At 38.0% G+C, this 22,937-nt stretch overlaps 1 protein-coding gene across 3 annotated transcripts in view; it reads left to right on the plus strand.

Moving 5' to 3' along the window:
* Mme (membrane metalloendopeptidase) overlaps positions 1-22,937 on the plus strand; it is a 129,147-nt gene that overhangs the window by 95,522 nt on the left and 10,688 nt on the right. For all 3 annotated transcript variants that reach the window (XM_076574182.1, XM_015989646.3, XM_006972612.4), the window contains exons 11-21: positions 110-246; positions 356-449; positions 1,740-1,868; positions 2,646-2,744; positions 3,739-3,819; positions 4,968-5,071; positions 12,212-12,270; positions 17,072-17,191; positions 18,763-18,896; positions 18,999-19,064; positions 22,598-22,693. In XM_076574182.1, the coding sequence (XP_076430297.1) occupies positions 110-246; positions 356-449; positions 1,740-1,868; positions 2,646-2,744; positions 3,739-3,819; positions 4,968-5,071; positions 12,212-12,270; positions 17,072-17,191; positions 18,763-18,896; positions 18,999-19,064; positions 22,598-22,693 (1,119 nt within the window). The remainder of the gene's footprint in view (positions 1-109; positions 247-355; positions 450-1,739; positions 1,869-2,645; positions 2,745-3,738; positions 3,820-4,967; positions 5,072-12,211; positions 12,271-17,071; positions 17,192-18,762; positions 18,897-18,998; positions 19,065-22,597; positions 22,694-22,937) is intronic.

Consider the following 22,937-nt stretch of genomic DNA (forward strand, 5'->3'; position numbering starts at 1 on the left):
TTTATGATGCAGCTGACACCCTTTAGTGTGTGACTTTCTAACCATAATTCTTGGAACCAAGAAGAAAAAGCCATAATTACTGAATGTTTTATGCCTGCTTTTTCCCCAGCCATTCAGCTGGTCAAATTTCACAAATGAAATCATGTCAACTGTGAATATTAATATTCAAAATGAGGAAGAAGTGGTTGTTTATGCTCCAGAATATTTAACCAAACTTAAGCCTATTCTTGCCAAATATTCTCCCAGGTAGGTATGTCAGAGTGCCCATAAACTCAAAGTTTACATTTCATGTCAGTCTTTAGAAGCTTTGCAGCCTCATCTTTTCTGTTGCTGGGTGGTGGGTTTTTTTATACAGAGATCTTCAAAATTTAATGTCCTGGAGGTTCATAATGGATCTTGTAAGCAGCCTCAGCCGAAACTACAAGGAGTCCAGAAATGCTTTCCGCAAGGTGAAGACAAAATCTCTCTTTTCTTAAGACTTAAAGCATAAAGAGATACATGGTTATAAATGCTTGCCATGTACACTGCTAGAATGTGCTGGTCATTCCCAAGAATCAAAATGCCCAGATTTGCTTGTTTTGCACATGTGTAAGAAGAAGTCACTGTTCTGGGCTTTTCCATCCTATGCTGGTCTGCTATGGTATCATGAGCTCATAGCCCTGCAGGGAGTCACCTGTAGTTGTACAAAAGAATACTGCATTGATTTGTTTTTGCCAATGTGGTAATATCCATCTCAGAGGCACCCTTCTCAATTGATTTGATTTTCAGGAGCTCATAGCACCCTGGACGTATATAAAGACAGATTTCTTTGTGATGACATTCTGTAGGGAGTAACACCAACTTGAAGCTAGAGCCGCAAAGCTTTTTCTTAGGCTGCAGATACATTATCTACACAATCATTCAATCCTGGTATTAAGAGAGGGGACAGTAGGAGCCGAGAAAGGAAAACTAATATACCAGCTGTTGTTCTGGCAAAGGAGTAACTGGTTGAAAGTTCCAGTTTCTCCACTAAAAATGAATTGATAAACTTTAACACAGGGCTGAGATGTGGCTGAATTGCAAGAATGCTTGAGTATCTCTTTCTAAAAAGCCAATAAATAAAACAGCAAGCATGGTAGCTCACGCCTGTAATCGCAGCATGTGAGAGGTGGAACGGATCAGAAGGCCAGCATCATTCATGGTGAATTTGAGGCTAGTCTGGGCTACATGAGACTTTGTGTTAAATAAGTAAATAAGTAAAGACGGCAAAAAAAAATGTTATTTCAGTAAATTGCCAACCCCCTTATTGATACTAAAATTTATATACACACAGTTTTCCTATAGTACCTGAACTTCAGTTAAAACATTAGAAGGAAAAATGTGTTTTCTTGTGTTTAAGATTTCCTTTCTGTTCCTTTATTGAACATTTCTTCACGTTTATGTTTGTATAGTGGGCACATTGTTGTATTTTTTTCTCCCAAAGCTTTCCTGAAGGTTATTAACTTGTAATAGCTAAAAGTTCTGCTGGGACATGCCTCTGAAGAGATACCTTGTTTGCACAAGCCCATTTTTTTTTAAAGTAAACAATCCAGTCAGATTACATTTTATCGTAGCTGAGGGACCACTACTCTGTGAAAAGAAGCAGTGAGGACTGCAGGAACTTAAGCCAGACATAAAGACTAGCCTTGCAGACTGCATGCTCTTACTGTTCACCATCCCTGGCTCCTAGTGAGATGCCATTTTCCTTTTCTCTTTTATAGGCCCTTTACGGCACTACATCAGAAACAGCAACATGGAGACGGTGCGCTAACTATGTCAATGGGAATATGGAGAATGCTGTGGGGAGGCTTTATGTGGAAGCAGCATTTGCTGGAGAGAGCAAACATGTGGTAATGTTTTAACGCAGCGCATCAGCATCTAAGTAGCATCCTGAAAGTTCATTCGTTTGATTAGCAGTTGCAATTGTTCGCATCTTTGCTCAATTTTTATTAATTAGGCATGATACTATGAATCATAGAATACCACTTTTCTCAACAGATTTTGCCTCATAACCCCCAATATATGGTTATGTCTCTGCCTTCACATTGTTTGATTGGAAGTGCTTATCTGCTTCCTGGAAGCAGTGACTTTAGTGTCCACACCCATGTCTTATAAAGACTTTATACATAAGACTTTAGTCTTATAAAGTCTCCTATTGCCTGACTGACCATTTCCTTAACAAGTACAGTTTATTTGAACTCTGAGAAGCGTAGCCTATCTTCTGATTGCTACTGAAATTAAGACAATGGGACTTAGTGGCATAGTAAAACAATTTTTTGAAATGCTACTTCTTGCTTAGTTGAAGCACTGGTGACAGACAGTGACAGCTAAGGTTCTATTCCTCTAAACCGATAGCAAGAACCAGGGCATTCTGAAGATGATTTTATCTTCCGGGCTATGGGAGGGCCTATTAACTGGAGAAATTAACAATAGCAGTATTGCTTTAGCATAATAATCCCTTATGCTCTTTTGCATCCACTTGTTTGGGATCACAAGTCATCTGTAAATTTACGTGTGTTAACATGCTATTGCAACCTTAAAGGCATCATGTAGCAATGAGGAATGGATTCATGGGCTGTATTTCTATATTAGACTACTAATAAGCTAATATTCTTTTTTGCTTTGAGGTTGAAGATTTGATTGCACAAATCCGGGAAGTTTTTATTCAGACTTTAGATGAGCTCACCTGGATGGATGCAGAAACAAAAAAGAAAGCTGAAGAGAAGGTAAGGACCATCCAGGGCCATCAAAGATAATCTGTTTATAGGAAAAGACGAAGTTTAAAAATATTTAGGAAAAAATAATCCAAATTCCCATAAAAGCTGTAAGTCTAGGGCTGGGGGAATAGCTCAGTTGGTAAATGTTTGCCTTGTAAACCTGAGGACCTGAGTTCAATTCCTAAAACCCAGGTTAAAAAACAACAGTAAGTGGGGTGGCACACGTCTGGAGTTCCAGTGCTGGGAATGGGGAGATGGGTGTATCCCTGAAGCTCACTAGCCAGCCAGCCTACTCAGTGAGTTCCAGGACAACCAGAGAATGTCTCAGAGTGGGGTGGGGGAGCAGTAAACAGAAATAAGTAATGGGATGCTTACCATAAACACACTTAAATGATAACAGAAAGCTAGTAATAAACAGTGGACAAATATGAGGTGGATGACAAAGAAACCCACTTCTCGCTCATGCTGGTAGTGCCATTCATTCCCCTTGAGAAGAGCTGCCCTGACTTTGGGGAAGAAGGGGAACATAAAGACTGCAGGCACCAGCATTCAGGAGTGCATTAGCACAAAGCCTGTGGAGCCCTTATCTGTTTTCTCAGCCGACCCAATGAAGTGGAAAGATAATTATATCCTGCAAGATTGGGAGCACTAAATGTTACTCCTTCAATAAAATTGAAAAGTCTGGAGAGAAAAAAAATTCATAAAAATACATTACATGTGGAGCAATGGCTTTTGTCAGTTTCTATGGGAAAGCTGCAGCCTGGAAAGACGGACAGGGCATTAGGTGCTAAATTTCACGTCTGTTTTTACTTTTTTTTTTTTTTTTTAAACTAAAGCAAAGAGGCACTGCAAAGAACACCAGCTGAGTGTTGTTAGGTGTTCCTTTTGTAAATGGCACGTCAGGCTTATTTAATTGCTGGTTGTGGGCATCTGATGTTTGTATTTGAAGGTTGTGGTTATGGAGATGATTGTATCTCCACTTCCAATGTTGTGATTTTCACAGGCCTTAGCAATTAAAGAAAGGATTGGCTATCCTGATGACATCATTTCCAATGATAACAAACTGAATAATGAGTACCTTGAGGTAAGTCTCAGCAGTGATATGTGGGGCTGGTGGCAATGTCACTGTAGCTCAGGAAGGCCAAACACTGTGTAAAATAGTCTAAAACTGTAGATCCTACTATTGATATCTAAAACATGAATACCCAAATTATGTTTAATTTAACCTTTCTTGTCATTGTACAAGACTGTGTTTGGTTTCTATCTATTACAATAGTGGTGAGAAAAGCCTTGCATCCTTTAAGAGTAGTGTTTCTCAACCTGTGGGTTGTGACCCCTTTGGCAAATCTCTGTCTCCAAAAATATTTGCATTACAGTTCATAACACTAGCAAGATTATAGTTATGAAGTAGCAATGAAGAAACTTTATGGTTTTGGGGGGAGTCACCACAACATAAGAAACTGTATTAAAGGGTCACAGCATTATAAAGGTCGAGAGCCATTGCTTTAGAGCATCAGGGGTAGACATCTAAGTAATGAGTAATGGGCTGCTCACAGGTCCTTCCATTTGCTTACATGGGCTACAAAAGTCAAAAAGCTTTCTGCTTTCTAATCACTATGCCTGTGTGTTTTACACAGTATGCGCCTTCTATTAAAAACCAAATATAACTGAGAACCATTTTTTTAAACTCTCCTTGGTAGTGTAACTGTTAAAAGAGGTGACTCTGCCACTCTGCACCTGTGATCAGACTTGGCTGAAATGCTCATTATTGTCCTGTGACCACCACCATGACACGACACCCTGGTCACAACAGGTGACATGCACCAGGTCTGAGATGACAGTGATGGCTGATCCACCAAGTACTAGTGGGATGTGGAGGTTTACACACCAAAATGCTCACTCCTTGTTTTCCATTTACAGAAGAAATTAGTTATCTTAGGTTTTGTTGTTTTATTTGTTTATTTTTGCTACAAGAGTGGATTACCTGAGATTAGAGCTGGACTCAAAGCTAACTACCTGGGCCCCAAATTCCAGTTCTATTAATCTTTTAAACCTTAGCAAATGACCAGAAATATCTCCACCTCACATTCTTCAACTTTCAAATGCTGACCTCAGCTGTTAGGTAACAAGATTATCAGAAAGATCAGACGAGTATAATATATATTTGTTTTCTAGAAATACCATGATGAGGCTGGCGTTAATATTTCTCCCCAAATCTTTTACTTAATGCAGTTGAACTACAAGGAAGATGAATACTTTGAGAACATAATTCAAAATTTGAAATTCAGCCAAAGCAAGCAGCTGAAGAAGCTCCGAGAAAAGGTGGACAAAGATGAGTGCGTATATCTACTTTCTAATTGTCCATTCTGGAGCAGTGATGACTATTACTTTGGACCTTTGTTTTTCCACTCAATGGGTAATACCCAGAGATTAACTAGCATATGTGCTGAGTGCTCAAACCCATGGAGTTACTTAGATTGGTCTTCTTCTATGACTTTCAGCCCTGTAGACCTGGAGCCATTCTGGGCACCCAACCCCAAGCTTAGTTACAATTAAAATTAGTGAGTACATGCATTTACTTCTTGAAGTCTATTATCCTTATGACATCTGAGTATTTGAATCTGGCCCAGATCCATCTGCTGAGCTCCACACTTAATATCTAGCTGATTAGCAAGCATTTCTATATGAATATATCATTAACCACACAAGCCCAACATTTTCCACTTAGGCAAAAATTAATCTTGTTTCTTATATCTGACTATTTTTTTAAAAGCTTCTATCTTATTCCCACCCAGATCGAAACCAGGGCCTTGTCTTGATCACTCTGAACTTATCTATTTCCTTGATAGTGCTCTATCTGGAAGAAAAAAAAAAGACTGCATTCACCTGCTGCTAATTAAATATTACACGGGAATATATAAACGGCTGCATTTACCCTTCTCCACTTTGCTTTCTTACCACATTTTTCTCTGTTGTTTTCATTTTTTTAACTTTTATTACCAATTATCTCATGTTTTCACCTCATCCTCACACTGCTATCCTCCAGGGTCTTGATGATACAGCTTGAGTCATGTTCTTTCTGGACAAATCCTTTCTTATGATTCCTGTTGCTTAGCTCAAGAAATATGAACCCTTGAAAAGGTCCAAAGTTCCCATAGCTCTCCAGAATTCCTTCATAGTCACCCAAACTCCGACCTCAGTCCAACACTCCAGGGGTGTGCCATGCTTCCAAACCACCCCTCTGCCCTCCCCTCATTGCTTGTGAACTTGCAGCATCCTGTTTTGTTTGGCTTGTCTTTTGAGACAGGGATTCTCTATGGAGTCCTGGAGTTGTGTAAGCCAGGTTGGCCTCAAACTTACAGAGATCTTCGTGCCTCTGCCTCCCAAGTGCTGGGGTTAAAGGTGTGCGCCACCACACCCAGCTTGTAGCAGCCTTTCTCCTCTTGTTTGTCTGACAGGAACCTCTACACGGCTTGTCTTAAGCGTTGTCTCTTTATTCGTTGTACCTCGGCAACTTTTTCTTCACCCGCACAGAACTGACAAAGCCCCAGTACAGTTTGATGCTGCTTAAGAAACTCATTTGTGTAGAAAGGAAATCACTTATGTACTTATGTCAAAAACATCGATTAATAGAATGTGGGCCCTTCATACATGGCAATAGAGTGTGCAAATGGAATAGCCAATTTGTTGACAAAGTTAATTCAGCAGATACAATAAAAATGCCTCCATCTCCACATTTTACCCCCACAGCTGGTGAAGACATACACCACTGTGGCTATTTTCTGCTAAACAATTTTTAAAACTTAATCTCAAGGAGTGTATATGTGATATGTCCAAGTTAATCATTTGGCTAAAGGGCCTCCCTTTGCCCTTGTGAATAGCTCACACCTGCAAAGAACAGGAATTTTAATAATTTTAAAACTTCATATGGTTTCTGGATGTCTATGCATAATTTTTTTTGCTCAGAATGTGATGTCTCCTGAGGGTTTTGGTGCAATTGCAAAGGAATTTCAAACATGTCCAGTTCAGAGAAAAATATCACTGAACTGGGAGTGTGAGTGTTGGCAAGATGTGTACTTAGTAACACATCTAAAATCATTTACTTGTACTAACATTATTATTCACTGAGAGGTAACAGTCCAAAAATAAACCTCAAGGCCTGTGTGTTCATGCACAACAAAACTGCAAGGCTTCCTTATGAGGTGAAAGGTTGGGGTTTTTGTTTTGTTTTGTTTTGTTTTTGACTGAACAGTAAATCATTCTCTGAGAATAACAGCTAGAAGTTAGATTAATGAGTAGATCTGAGTAGTGACTAAAAACAAAACAATAATCACTGACTCACGGGATGTCTTCCTTACTTCATGCCTGCTGGGTTTTCTCATTGGGCTAATCAGATGACGGCAAACTGAAATCAGTAGAAACCTAGAGACCACAGTATAGGATCCAAATGTCCCATATTTCCATTTAGCTGGAGAGGACAATTCAGAAGAAGTCTGGTACCCTCACTCTGTGTAATCTCGTGAGAGGACCGTGCTCAGATGGGGTGCTGCTCTAGATGCCACAGCTTCTATGGCTGCAGAACGGCAATGCCCTTCACCCTCCCAGGTCACAGGGCAAGCTGGGTCAGTCCTTGGTGAAGCACTGTGGAGCAGCCATTAATAGGCCTAAGTATTCCGTGAGTGCCTATCAGGTTCCCAACAGTGTGCTAAGTCCTAGTGGTTCAAGCTAAAAATAAAACATGAACTGTCACTACCTGTGAAGCTTCCTTCTAATCAGCTGGACAGACACTTCATGTATGTAAAGTCAGGGAAGTACAGAGGGTTACAAGGAATAGAAGAGGTTTGGGTTCTTTCCTAGACGTTCTCAGGATTACTTAACATCAGGAAAGTGCATTCTCCCAATTCAGTATCAGGAGGGTCTTGGTCCTCTGACAAATTCAATCACTGACTACCCTATTTACAGTCACTACTCAAATGCAAAGTTCGGAGAAGGTCTTTAGTTCTGTATTTTTGTTTAGGCCTTGAAGTGCTATGTCTGGGATAAGAAAAAAGTGTGAGCTGTGGAACTGGAGTGAGGTGGCGGGGGTGCTGGGAGGTTGTGGGGACTGGGCAGACCTAAATTAGGATTGCTCTACTTACTCATTAGCTCTGTAAGCTTAGCCTCGGAGCTTTGGTTTTCGTGGTGGTGGTGGTAGTGGGGTTTTTTTCTGTTGTTGTTGTGTTTTTGTTTTTGTTTTTTCTTTCTTTTGTCTAAATTTGGTTCATAACATCTGCTTTTGCCATGAAAAGAAAGGGATAAGTAGGAGAGAAAGCGAAAAGGTCCTCTCTATATTGGCAGTAAAATGACATTAATCGCTGTGCTGAAATTTGTATGTCATGTGGATCAGCAGGTTGGTGGTGGGGTTTGATAGGAAGGCAAGCAGACCATCTTCCCCTTTCAGTTAAATATATTTTCCTGTTCCATCACTTAGTGTGTACATGCATTAGGACTGAGTTTAGTAACCATGTAGTGACTCAGTTTCCATACATACAGATTGGACGTTCCATCAATACTGTCAGGACGATCTGGAAGATCAATAAGAGTATGTGGGAAGAATTGGAGAAAAAAAATAAGTGTAAAAGACTGTAATGATCTGAGATTTCAAGAGAATTCTCCTTTCACTCAGAAATACTTGAAGAAGGCACACACAAAAATCTATTTATTGTACTGCTGATTTCAAAGGAGTTGCTTTCAGCACAAATGCTAAGAATTGAACACTTCCAAGGAGAAGGGCATTAATGGTCTTGTTCTTTATTTTAAGCTTTAAATTCCGTGACTGAAAAGAGGTTTATTCTAAGTGTTTTTGCAGTCCACTGGGTTCACTTTATCTTTAAGGCTGTTGAATTTGGTTGTTCATGTCTGCTTTTCTTACCTGCCATAAAGTCTGTGTCCCTTCATTTCATCACAACCTGGTTTCCTCAGGGTATAAAGAGGTGGAAGGCAAACATCTGGCTCCTCTCGCAAGTGTACTTCAGGTATACGTCCTGTTTGAGGACAAGTCGATGATTCAAAACAAATTAGCTTACCTGACAACATTTCAGAAATTAAAATTACATTATAATAATTATATAAAAGTAAAGTTCTCAGCTACTTCCTCCATTCCCACTCTACCTTCCCACCACACAGCCCATGCTGACACACACACATAGACCACTCAAGGCAGGAAGAGAACAGGAGAACTCGGTGTTCTGCTTCTTCTCTCAGGTCTAGTACTCCGTGTCAGAGGCTGCTAGGGTCTGGTCTGCACACTTGGAAGGTGTCTCCAGGCAGCATACAGTAGCCATTATTTTCGAGCAATAACACTCCCATTTGTTTCTGATTTTACTTTTCTTTTCTCTGTGCCTTTTCGCTCCCAAGTGCTGCTGTCATGGTCAGCATTGTCTGGGTTTTACAAATAAAAGCGTCTCCATCTTTATAAATGAACTGAAATCAAAAGAACTTAGAATTTTCATTACATTGCTATGAAATTTTAAAAACATTTCATTTGCCTCATTATCTTTTCCATCGGTATTTGGGGTATTTTATAATTGACCACAAGTATCAGACACTGAATCTGTCTCTGTTATCACTACCCTACTTAAGATGTAACGTTTGGTATAATTCTAGAACTTCAAGTTCTGATCATGACCTGGGACAAAATGCCCCAGGCTTTTGAATTTGCATGATTCTCCAGAGTGGACTGAGGACACATCATAAAAGATTTTGAGGAGGGAGGGAAACAAAACACTACCCACTGGTGCTCAGGAAACCCCACCACCATAATTCTAACTTTATAGGAGTGTTCCATGATCATAAATAGCCACCTATGTTCTAGAAGATATAACTCACAGTAGACATTTTAATATGTAAAACTCTCCCTGCTGGAGAGTTAAAAACATTAATCAAAATGCAATCTTAAACTCCTTAAAGTAATGTCTCAGAAGGGTGGAAAGGCGCTGCAGTAAAAGGGATAGCACTTACATCCACAAAAGCAGTAAACCTAAGCAGGCAATGTTCTATGAAGTCCATCTTTCTATGTCTGTGTCTTCTAGTCACATTCTGAAGTGTGTCATCTGAAGCATTTGCTTAGGATATCTGCTTTTTCTCCTCAGTATAACATTTCATCTTAAATAATTAGTTCAGATCCAAATAATTTATAATGATTATTTGTAATTACCCACAAATTGCACACCTATTGCCACCAACTCAGAATTTGCAACTACGAAATTTACCCTACAGCCCCTGAGACAAGGAAAAATTCATAAATAAATTTGGTTAAAAATTTTTAATAATTGTAAACCATTTACTTATAAGTTTTATTACCACATTTACTATGAAAGTTTTGAGAATACACCAGGAATATTTTTCAAATTGTGCAACAGTGTTTTTTTAGAATTATCTGAGCACATCATCCTTGACCTTTTCACTGGCTCCAAAGAACTTCACTTGACCCTGCATCATGGTACCATTGTGAACCTATGCAAATGTAATCTAAATACATCACTTCCCTCATCACCACGCTTATTTATACAAACATCTTTTTTTGTTAGTCACATAAATGAGACCCACTTGTTCTGTGCAGCTCTGGTTTCTCTCTTTTAATCTAATATCTTGGGCTTACAAATACTTGCCTTTCACGTAAGTCATTTACAAACTGTGTAGTAAGCAAATGGCATTTAATTAAAACAAACAAGATGTATTCTTGTAATCATCAACTTGCAGGAAATGCTAAAATATTCATGACTCAGCTCTGATGAAGCTAGGGAGGATTGGTATGTGAGCCCCAACCTGCTTAAAATGTCTTGCTGTTTTAAAGTAACAGAAGTAACAGACTAACAGAACCACACGTGGAAGCTATTCTTCACCATTTCCAGGCTCATTATTTTCCTAAAGAGAAGTTCATAAAAATATAAATGAGATTGTTGTAAAGTCATGTATCCTTTTATGTAAAGTTTTAATCGTGTTATTGAAAAAATAACAAATCTTCAGGTGGTTGTTACATATTGGTCTCGGCCATTTATTTTTAAGAAGCTAAAACAATGCTTGTGCCTGACATGCATAATAGTTACTGACATTCTAATATGTTGGCTTTGTACTGCTTACCTGGCACAGCAGAGACTAGAGAGAGCTCTGATATAAATGGAATTATTGTACTATTGTGATTTGCTACTAGAAGGATGATTGCCCTGAAGTAAAAATAACTAGTGAAGCCTTAAGACAATGCTCCATGATTGTCTTAAGTGTATGTGGATATGCTAACATTAAGAGGTCATCTGAGGTCAAGCAGTGTCCATTTTCAATAGACACATATATTAGATTATGAAGAGTGGAATAATATTTATGTTCCTCGGATGTGCTTAGTATATGATGATTGACAGGTATCTTCCATAGTGTCTAAGCAGGAAGACATGAGAATAGCTCCTCTCTTTCAGTCCTCAAATTATCATGAGACCAGTATTTTGTTTTGTTTTGTTGTTTTTAATTTACTTATGCACTCTTGTGTAACAATTATTTATGAATAGTTCTCATTTTCTAAACTAGTCTTCTGTATTTAGAGCCTGTGTTTTATAAACTCTAGATTCTGTGCAGAATCTAAGTCATGGTATGGACTAACAGACAACTCTATTTAAAGATCACCTGGATTTTACTTTACAATCAAATGAAAATACACCTTTTCTCAATTAGCTGTAATGTTGCCTTTTTATAAACATTTTTTAAAGATTTGATTTATTTTTAATCGTGTATGTCTGTGTGTGTGTGTATGTGTGTGTGTGTGTGTGTGTGTGTGTGTGTGTGTGTGTGTGTGTTACGTACACACAGGTGCAGGTTCCCTCAGAGGCCAGAAGCATCAGATCTCCTGGAACTGGAGTTACAGTCACCTGCGAGCTGCGCAGTGTGGTTGCTGAGAAATGAACTCTGCTCCTCTGAAAGAGCAATTCCTACTCTTAATCACTGCACCATCTTTCCCAATGTTGCATTTTTAAAACAAGATTTAAAGAGCAATAATTTGAAGTTCATTGCTCCAAGATAAGATCTCTGAGCTTCCAAAGAAGCTCAGTATAAACTAAGATTTGAATTCTTAAAAGCTACTTGAATCTGAAATTTTCCTAACCTTTGTTTCATATATTGTCAGCTGTTCCAGAATTGTTGAGACAATTTAGTATCAAAGCATAAAGCCAAGTACATTTCAATATAATTTGAACCTACTACAGTTTCTGAAAAGATGTTGTAAATTTTGTACCACCACATACCTCCACAAAAATCCATGCAAATGAAATAATAGATTGTAGACATAGATATATGTTGAATTTTCAATGAATAGAAATATTTTCCAATGACTCTAAATTATAGTATGCCAAAGTTAATTTGTTGATCATATTTCACATTTGTTTTTGTGGTAAGCAGATTGCATGAGGTAATGGAGTATCTTTTGTAACAAGTTCTTATGTTTTCCATAGGTGGATAAGTGGAGCAGCTGTAGTCAATGCATTTTACTCTTCAGGCAGAAATCAGATAGGTAAGGTATATTCCTAAATAATTCTTTAGCATTCCTCAACTTTTTTCAGGCCTCTGTTTGCTATATGGCCAACTTTTAATACTCCCCTAAAAGTAAAAGTAAAGGTGATATTGAGTGATTGTTTCACTTCTTGAAGTATTCATGTACCTCTTTTTACTGTAATAGGAAAATAAAAATTAATACAAATCACATTGGGTAGTTGTTTCTTGCATAACATCCAATCTATAATGTAAATGATTTATCTTATTCCCATGTGCTCTTTGAAATTTTCTTTTAATATTATACTGACTCTTGGAGTTACTGGGCATCAGCCCTTTAAAGTTAGTGGAGGTTCAAAGAGCCAACTCTTCATAGACCCAGGTCTCTTGGTAATTCAGTAAGCAGCCTGTCTAGCAGAGATTCTCCTATTCTTTGTCTTCTTTATCCAAAGCTTCCAAGGAATTCAGAGGGTTGAAGAAAAAAAAAAACCAAAAACCCAGTGCCCCAGTCAGCTTCAGTTGCCAACTTGACAGAGACTAGAGTCAAGTGGAAAACCTCATTTGAGTTTGGCCTGGCGATAAGACTTTGGGGAGTTTGCCTTGATTGTTAATTGGCATAGGTGGGGCCAGTGTAATACAGACAGTACCATCCCTGGACAGGTGAGCCTGGGCTACATGAGAAATAAGCAAAGCATGAGTCTGAGTGAGCAAGCCATCAAGCAGCATTCTTCATGACTTCACTCAGTGATAGGCTATAACCAGGAAGTGTAGTGCAGATAAATCCATTCTTGCTGTAAGTTGCTTTGGGTCATGGTGTGCATCACAGGAGAAGAAAGGAAACTGAACAGCTGGATTAGACTTTACCATATAAAATTATGTTACCCAGCTGCTTTTGTTCAAAACAGAAAAATAACTTTTGTTGCACTAAGAGTAATAACATAAACTATGATGAAAATTAACACATGTATGAATAATATGATGAATAAATGAATAACTTGACATGGCAAAGATATGTTTTCTCTCTTCCTGGGTAAACCTGGGAATATTTGAAATCTGTCCTTCTTATCATATAAACAGACCCTTTTTTTCCAAGAGTTTTTACCATGTTGACAGACACCAAACAGACACTGGCAGAAGTACACTAAAGCCATGAAGCAGGCTTCTCCAAGGGGACTCAGTCTAGGCCTTTATATCGAAGTGTGGCCAGAATTAAGGAATGATAATCTCAGCATTATTTTAAACTATTCTTTTTATATCTCTAAGTGTGTTTTAAACCTCACCTTTTTGAAATCTGTTACTGATTTGAAATAGAAATTACTAAAAGCCTTTAAAGATACTTATCATTACTTAAAAAACAAATCTTAAAGCATGTCTTTTTATTTTGAAGTTTAAGTACAACTTCCTCCATGCTTTTAAGCCTAAGAAGAGATATATTAAGACATTGTCTACATTTTCTTTTAGTATTTTTATGGCTTCTATTTTTGAAGTAAAACTTTATCTGTAATTTACTTTGGTACGTGATATGAAAACAGATTACATAAGGAATCTGGAAAGGCTATCTTTATATTGCATGTAGATAATAACTAAGATGTGCCTGTAAGCAAAAAAATCAATTAGCTCAAAGTCTAGCCTAATGTTTTATGAAAAGAGGAAAGATTACTTCAAACTAGACGAGATTTGTTTGATGATCAACTCCCTAGCACCTATATCATCACACATCATAGTATAATGCATTTATAAAACCAATCAGCAACTTTCCTCAGAATGCCTTTATCTAGAGAGGTTCTTCACTTTGGAATCTCAAAATATGATGACGATGAAGATAGATAGATAGATAGATAGATAGATAGATAGATAGATAGATAGATAGATAGATAGATGATAGATGGATGGATGGATTTTTCTGGAGACTGAATGGAGATTGAAACTAGGGCCTTGCACATCATAAACATAAACTCTACCACTGAGCAGCATTCTCAGCCCACTCCCCAAGTCTGCCCCTCTTTTTAATATGCATAGTTCTGTCAGTATGAGATCTAGTTCATTCTGCATTGAAACCCTATTAGCAGAATTGTTTTCCAGCATGAAATGAGGCAGCTAGACATTTATTACTACCTTAGGGAGAATACAGCACAGCTTCATTTCGAGTTAAGTGAAGGAAGGACCCTAGACACTGCCAGATCTGGTATTGACTCACCTTCAGATTGTACCTGACTGCAAACTTGAGCTGTGCTTGAAATATCTTAAAGTTGAGTTGCTTGAAATCTTCAAAAGATCAGGGGGCAATTACTGGGGTGGGGGTCTGAATGCAGACAGGGAAGAAGAAAAGTAGTGATCTTTTGTTTTGTGGTCACATGACATATTTAATTGGCCAGCTTGCTGGCAGCCATGAAGTGACCTGTCAGTGACTAGCAACACTGGGATGTTTGCTAGTAAAGCAATGAGCTTATTGGAGAAAAATCCTCCGAGAAAAATTTGAGATGACCAAGTTAAAGGAGCTCATCATCTGCCAAGCTAAACTTGAAGATCAGTATTAATATGAGCCATAAAAAAATCATATCACTTATTTGAAGAATGGAATCTAAGGCTGTAATTAAGTCACCTGCATCTCTGTGGTTAATGTTTAGCCTTGATAGCACATTTCATAAGAGCATTTTATATAATGGGTAGATTTTAATCGAAGTACATAGTGTGGGAGAGAATACTCAGTTTAAGTTAATAAAGTACTGCATATAATTTGTGTAACTTTCAGCTAAAAATAATCTCTTGGCACTGTTTAGCTCAGGCAGATACATGTGAGCTATTACTTTTACCCAAGTTCTCCAGGGCAAAGGTCTATTTTTATTATTTTATCATTTGAAAATGATAGACAGTGGCAACTTTCCAACATATTGAAAGATCTAAAGAACAAAATTGCTTAGAGTTTTTAAAGTCACCTCTGTAAATATCTAATATTTTATCCCGGAAGCTCATGAAAGCTTAGGTCATATTTACCATGTCTAAAAGAAAAATATTTGCTACATTGTGTTAGATAGACCTTAAATTTCTCTTCTTTTTTTAATTACTGAATGTCAAGGCCTTTCACTTATATTCTTGATATCCTGTAAAGGCAAGACTCAGAATTTTGCATGTAATATATGCTCGTAATACATACCATTCTTGATCGATTCCAGAACATAGTGCTGAAGTTACCTAGTGGTACTAGAACTTTAAAATAGGAAAGGTAAAATTACTGAATTATAAGAATCCATCTTCATTCATGTCTAAAGTCAGGGGTTAACTTCCTCTAGACATCATTGGCCCAAAACAGTGGTCCCTTTACATTAAATAGAGGGAGGCAATGTATCCCAAGGAAAAATGATTGAGACACATTAGTGCATTTTACAGAAAGAGTATTTAGCAGGTACATTTATCGTAAGAAGACAATGCAAAGGACTAGACAAGGGGTGACTGTTAGGCACCAGGAGAAGCAGGAAAGAATGATGACATGCAGGCTCAGGAGAAGGATGCTGTTTGACCGCAAAACAATGATGACTTCCTAAAGTTTCTTAGCAGGAAAGGAATAATGACCATGACTGCACTTTAATCTGGCTACAGAATACAATAAGAGGGTAGATTAGATTAGGATAGATTACAGGTCAGGCAGGAAGTGAAAACATCTCTTAGGAAATTAGTGATCTTGACATGAGGAACAAGTGTAAGGTAAGATGTACTGTCAAACTCCCAGTTCTTTTGGAAGAACAGTGTACCTCCTGGTCTTTGCCTACATGTGCTGTGCAAACCTTGTAAAGGAAAAGAGGCACCTGAGAACAATAGAAGAGGTTCACTGTTGCACTCTGTTGACACTATCATTTCTCCTAATTGCCGTTAGAAAAAAATAATAGGCAAGAGACTGATAACTAGGAGGGGGAAAGTGTTTGCTGTTTGATATACTCAATTGTTTTCGAGACATAAAAATGGAAAAAGTTTTCAACTTAATTCATGTGTTATGACAGTCATAAAAAGAACTATTCATTTATCTACCAAACTTTTTAACTAAAATAATCTTATTCTTTGAGTTTTTCATGCCTACCAAACTTTCTATAGGCATCTTAGTCTATGAAAAATACATATCCATTTGTTTATAATTGATTATTTATGCAGTCAGCACATTTTTCTGGGTACTAATTCCATTCCAAGCACTGTCTGGCTATGGGGTCTAGAGATAATGACCTTAAAAGCAAATGAACTAAAGAATACATGGGTAAATGTGTATGGACACATAAATCTCTGATCTCACAGGGCTGAGATTTTGGGGTACCAGGATAGAGAAATGAGCAAATCAGATAAAGAAGGACTCCAACTATAAACTAGGAAATAAACAGAATTTAGAGAAGTCACAGGAACTCTGTTAAAATAAAATAGTGTTAAATGATGGAGGGACCCCTTTGACTGAGTGGCAGTTTATTTTAGATAGAATTGTGGGTGGATACAATTTCAGAGGTAACATTGAATAGAAATGTGCATTATTGAGTAGCTCTTCTTTCCAAATATTTAAACAAAACTTCTTGAGTATAGCTTATAAATTTTCCTTGTAGAAAAAAAAATCTTGAAAGAAATTGGTAGTTGAATTGTGATGAATAAATCACAGGTCGTGGACAGCACTGACTCGGTCACTTCTCCACCATTAATAATAAATGACTGTGTTGGTTTCTATCACACAAGACTTTTGTTATCTACCTAAGTGAAGCAGACGTAGTGGAAACAGGTTAGCAAGCATGATGCCGTCATTGACAATGCCACAGGTACTCTTCACAAATCTCCCACCGTCTTCTCTCTGCCAGTCTTCCCTGCTGGCATTTTGCAGCCCCCCTTCTTCAGTGCCCGGCAGTCCAACTCATTGAACTATGGGGGCATCGGCATGGTCATCGGACACGAAATCACTCATGGCTTTGATGACAATGGTAAAGTATAGGTAACATTTTCCTTTGGCTAAAATACATCTTCCTAAGTTTAAGAGTTACAGTTTATCAGTACAAAACTCTATTTGTTTATCAGCGTGTTGCTGACCTAAGTCTCACTGCAAAGTTGGTGTTCTATTTAAAGTGTTTCTTAAGAAACTCAAAATGTTAATGGGCGATGAAAAATATGTGCTTTACAGTCTGAGAGACTAACGAAAATATTCACAGTGAGTAAATACTGTAGTGTTCTGCATCAGAAATGATGCTCAGTCCTACTATGAGTGTTTTCTTAGCTTTCCAGGCTCATGGAGAGCAGGGTCATTTGATATAAAGTCAGAAGCCATCACTTATCCATTTCCCTGTGGCTCGTAAGCTGCTTGCAGCCAGGAACTTTTTTTTCCCAATCTTATACTTAATACACAATTTAGAACCTTGTAAACAGTAGGCACTTAAGTGTTGATATGCATCCCTAAATAACCAAGAAGACTTACAGTTTTAACTAAAGTCAAACAAAATTAAAATAAAGACATAAAATATGTAAAAAAGGCCATAGCAAAAATTGTAGTAAGTTTTAGTTCACAAAATGTTAACTGGACAGAATTCTAGAAGGACAGAGAGAGAAGAAGAATAGCACTTTAAAGAGAACATACTAGATGTCTGTTAATTCAATTAGTCAGTACAACAGTCTTAACCAATACTGACTAATAATGTTTCCATTTGAAAAATGGAAACATACAGAGGCATATGACATATTTGTGCAATGTTATAAAACCTGGAATTGGTAGAATCAGCATGTAAGTTCAAATTTTGTTTCATTGCCTTTTTCTTATCCACTGTATCATAAATATTTAAAACATGATAAAATTAAAGGTCAAAACATATAAAGTATATAAGTGCATTTGGAGATACAGAAAGGAAAAGATCAGTGTCATTTCAATCTAGCAAGAAAACTCCAGGAGAAAAAAAGGATGTTTCTCTTTGTGTTTAAAGTAGAGAGAAACACAAAGTTAGTTTTCATAAAGGGTCTGAGACTATGAAATGGGTGCAAGAATAAAGATGTTGACCTTTTAAAGTCTAAAACTGTCAAATCAAATGGTCTTGGTTCAGATGGAAAACACTGAGAAAAGCAAGGTGTGCTTTCAGGAGTGTTTATCCAGTGGCCTCATCTGCAGTAGCACAAGCCAAGTGGATGAAATACCTATCAATTCCACATTGGCAGATCAACTTTGAGCTTTCCCAAAAAAAACAGGAATTGGGGGAGTTAGAAGTTTCTCTCAATGTCTGCCTCATTCCACGATCACTCACACTGTAGTATTTTAGTCCTTTACACATTAAACTAAAGATTTCAAGACGGAGGAACTGTATCCATGTCGATATCCTTGCTATGGTTTTATAGTGTTGCAAAATGCCACTGAGGAGTGGGAACAGCGAGCAGGAGGTCTCTCCGTGTTGTTTCTTACAACTGCATGTAAATCTACTTCAAGAATTTCAATTATAACAAAGAGCATAAGACCAATCTTATTCTCATTTTTATCGTAACAAATTTCCTTTTTTACTAAATGAATATATTACAGGCAGAAATTTTAACAAAGATGGAGACCTCGTTGACTGGTGGACTCAGCAGTCTGCAAATAATTTTAAAGACCAATCCCAGTGCATGGTGTACCAGTATGGAAACTTTACGTGGGACCTAGCAGGTGGACAGCATGTATGTCATCAGTATTCCCCAGAAAAGCTTTAGACATTCAATCACAAGTAAAATGTTGGTGCTTTCTATAAAAATCCTAATAGAGAATCTTTCTTTAAACAGCTCAATGGAATTAATACACTAGGAGAAAACATTGCTGATAATGGAGGTATTGGCCAAGCATACAGAGTGAGTATTTACACTGTACTCCCACTTCAGTGATGGGAATGTTAATTTATCATATTTATCCATTTCTGTAAAGCCTCTTCTAAGAGACACATATAAACAAAAAGAGAAGAATGGGAAATGGGAATCATGTGAAGAGCAAGAGGGTTGTATATATGCTCATCATAAGGGCCTATAAGATTGACAAGATGTAATGGAGCCAGGGTAGAAAGGAAGCACTCAACATTCCAACAGAAGATATGAGAAGATGGATGCACAAACCTGTAGAAGACACAAAATATTTCTAAGAAATAATCCCTGGAGTATATTTCTTAGTAAATATGTCCATGCAAGTGATTATTTCAGGATCATTCACCAGTATGAATGAGACCCTCCACTCAGCAGGTAGGGCAACCTGTAGAGATGCTAACCAGCATAAACTGAAGATATAACATTAAGCCACAGTCTGCTCACTGAGAAACACTTAGGGATCCGATCATGATATGGCTCCAGGATATGGCCATGTAGTTGGTTCAACTATTATTCTTCAAAAATTATTATTGTTGGAATATTCATTAGATCCATAGCCTTCCACTTATTCTTGCATGCAACAAGTACTTTATTTACTTATTTTTGAGGATTTCATATAGGAATACTGTATTTCCATCATTTTCATACATTTCTCTCCCCTCAACCCCTCCTGTGCCCCCCACTATCCTTCAGATTCATAACCCTCTTATTTACTATTATCCATACATACATGCAAAAACTACGGAGTCCTTTTAGTGCTGCTTACGTGTATATTAGTTAGGGTTGACCATTTGGAACTGGATAACTCATTAGGGGACTTGTCCCTGTAGAAATTGATTCTCCCTCTCTAGGCTGTCATTGACTGCTGGTAGCTCTTCATCTGAGGTGAAGACTTATGAAATATTTTCCATGCATAGGCATGTTGGCTGGCAGTGTCGTTATGCAGGTCTTATTTAGGGACCCATGCTGTTTAGATTTTATGGATACAGCTTCCCTGTGATGTCCAGAAGGCACTATAGTACAGCAGGTGTCCGGGTCCTTTGACCCTTACAGTCCTTCCACCTAAGGACTTTTAAGGACTTGGCGTTGTTTGTAGTACCATTTTAGGGGCTAGAGATGTAGCAACACAGCTTCCATAAAAGATTTCAGTAATTGAGGATGTGAGAAAGAATTAAAAGATGATCCAATGAATGCCAGTGTAGAAGGGAAAATAGGGAATTCCACAAAAGGGTGGAGAAATGATATTTTTAGAAGCAACAAGGGGGAGTGAAGATGAATTTGAGTGTACCTCTTGACCCTGAAGCTGCCCACGTAGGAGAGAATGAGCAGTCTGCTTGAAATGACACAAGGATAAGGTGTCCATGAGAGGGAACCAGGTTTTCACAGATGGGATGGGTAGAATGTCTGGGGACTGAATAGGATTTTTTGGTCATCACTGGGATGTTGAGGGTAAAGGGGAAGAGAACCTTGGTGATGGTCAGGAAAGTTGAAGCATCACAACAAAACAGAGAGATGACTGATGGCCCTGCAGTGTACCCAAAACAAAGCGTCATCCCAGTATGAGGCCTGGGGGATGAAGTCAGATAAAGGCCCCTGCCCATCACTGGGGGTGGTACATTGCTACTACCTTGAATGCTGGGTAATTAATGTTTCTATTTCTCACTAGGTGGCAAATAGTGTATGTTTTGCCTCTTTAGATGCTGGATAATTTTCAATTTCCTATAAGTATTCTTCAGAGTTATCATAGGATATAGTTAGATTCATTAGAAATGGTTTGCTCCCTTTTTGATGTTTGGACAACATGTTAGTTGGGACTGGGATAATGCCTAGTTTAGAGGAAACTGATTCCCCCTACTGAGGCCAAATCCTGCCCTGTGGATTTTGAGTGCCCCTATGCTTCTCGTGCTCTGCCCAGGCACTGCTGTCTGTAATCCTTTGGGGCTGATCTCCAGATTAACATGAAGCGGAATATCCAAGGGCACCCTCTTATGATCTTGGAACCTTCTTTCAGGGTTTCTCTTTCTTAGTATCCTTGCCAGTGTAACCCAAAGCCGTCAATTACTTTTCAACTCAGAACTCCCCAAACTTCCGTTGACTCTCCTCTCCCTTCACCATGGCATAAATGCTCATGGAGAAATAATCTAAGCCTGCTCCAGAACTCCCCTTTGTTACTAACCATCTTTCAGGACAGTCTTCTTTGGTCAGACGGAACGTTAAAGACTGGTTTCCAATGTCATGCAGGACATTGTTTCATATGTTTTGCCCATCTCTTTGTTGAGTCAGCAACAGTCCCTGTCACTCTGTGTTGACTGGAAGTGGCCGTGTTAGTAACTAGCACCTTTGATGACTCTGCCCTACTACTCACCTACACCAGCCTGATAATTACAGTAGGAAAGGGAAGAGCAATTGTACAAATATTTGTGACACTATATGAGCTCTTTGCATGTAGTGACTTGGCCCTCTGTTAGATCATGTACTCCCTAAGTGGGAAGAGGCATAAACCTCCCCTCTATCTCCAAAATCTTTAGATAGTAAAGGTTCACTAGTCTATGGTGATGGTAAAGAGAAAGAAATAAGATACATTTTAACTTATGTAATTGATGGATGTTCTTTATAAATTAGGAAGGGCTGACTGGCTCAGCGGGTAAAGGCATTTGCCACCAAACCTGACCACCTGAGCTGAATCCTTTAGCACCACTTGGTAGAAGGAGAGAACCAATTCCTGCCAGTTGTCCTCTGATCTCTACACATGCACCATGGTATGCACACATTCATTTGTGCGCCCACAAATAAATAAATAAATGTAATTTAATTTCTTTAATAAATTGCAAATAACCTGTCTCAGAAAGTTTATTGTTTATCCATTTTTAAATAACATAAAGCAAAGCAAAACTAAATTTCTCAATAGTGAATATAAATCCTTAAGGTTTCAGAACATTTTCTAAGAATCAGGTGACCAAAATGCCATTCTCCGGATGTTACTGGAAGTTAGTCTATTTTGTCCTGTATCAAGGGGACCAGATTTGTTGCCTCTCCTTCACCTCAGAACCACAGGACACTGAGCCCCTAAGGAATCTCAACAGGATCCCTTAACTTTTGGCAAGAGCCACTCAGACTAAATCTAGTGTGAGTCTATTTTGCCAAGAGTAGTAACTAAGCTAAATATAGCAATTGCAGATGACTCCTTTGGCATCCCATTCCCCAGGCGAGCTGGACTTACCCATCTATCCATAGACAATATTAAGGTAAGATTTTCATCACGTATTCAAGTCATCCTTTCATCCACCTGACATGTAGTATGATCATCTGACATGCCAGACTGTGGTCATCTGCTAATGAGTCTCTAATTCTTTCTGAACATTTGTAGATGCATTCTAGTTTCCTTCCTAATCCATGAAAGAGTTGCAGGCTGCCATATCTAAATGTATAGTGATTTGATATAGAAGGTGAATTACTTGGTTACATGGTCTTTCATGATAGGTTTTTATATAAATTTAGAAATTATATGTTTTTATTTTACTACTTAGGCCTATCAGAATTATGTTAAAAAGAATGGTGAAGAAAAATTACTCCCTGGAATTGACCTCAATCACAAACAACTATTCTTCTTGAACTTTGCCCAGGTAGTATATCTTTCATGATTGATAATTGTGAAAATCATTTTGAGTTGTAATTTCATAGCAAGTTGGATATTAAAGGATGTTTTCTTCTTTTAATTAATTGAGGTGGAGCATTTGACTTAACTAACTTCCATTATTTGCAACAAGATTGTCAGATCATGTTCATTATGAATGATTGATTATGTTTATGGTTGCCTTTCACTGAACATCATTTGAAGAGTAAATAGTTGAATGCAAATGCCAAATT

This window comes from Peromyscus maniculatus, chromosome 6 (genome assembly GCF_049852395.1).
Source record: "Peromyscus maniculatus bairdii isolate BWxNUB_F1_BW_parent chromosome 6, HU_Pman_BW_mat_3.1, whole genome shotgun sequence".
Classification (NCBI taxonomy): domain Eukaryota; kingdom Metazoa; phylum Chordata; class Mammalia; order Rodentia; family Cricetidae; genus Peromyscus; species Peromyscus maniculatus.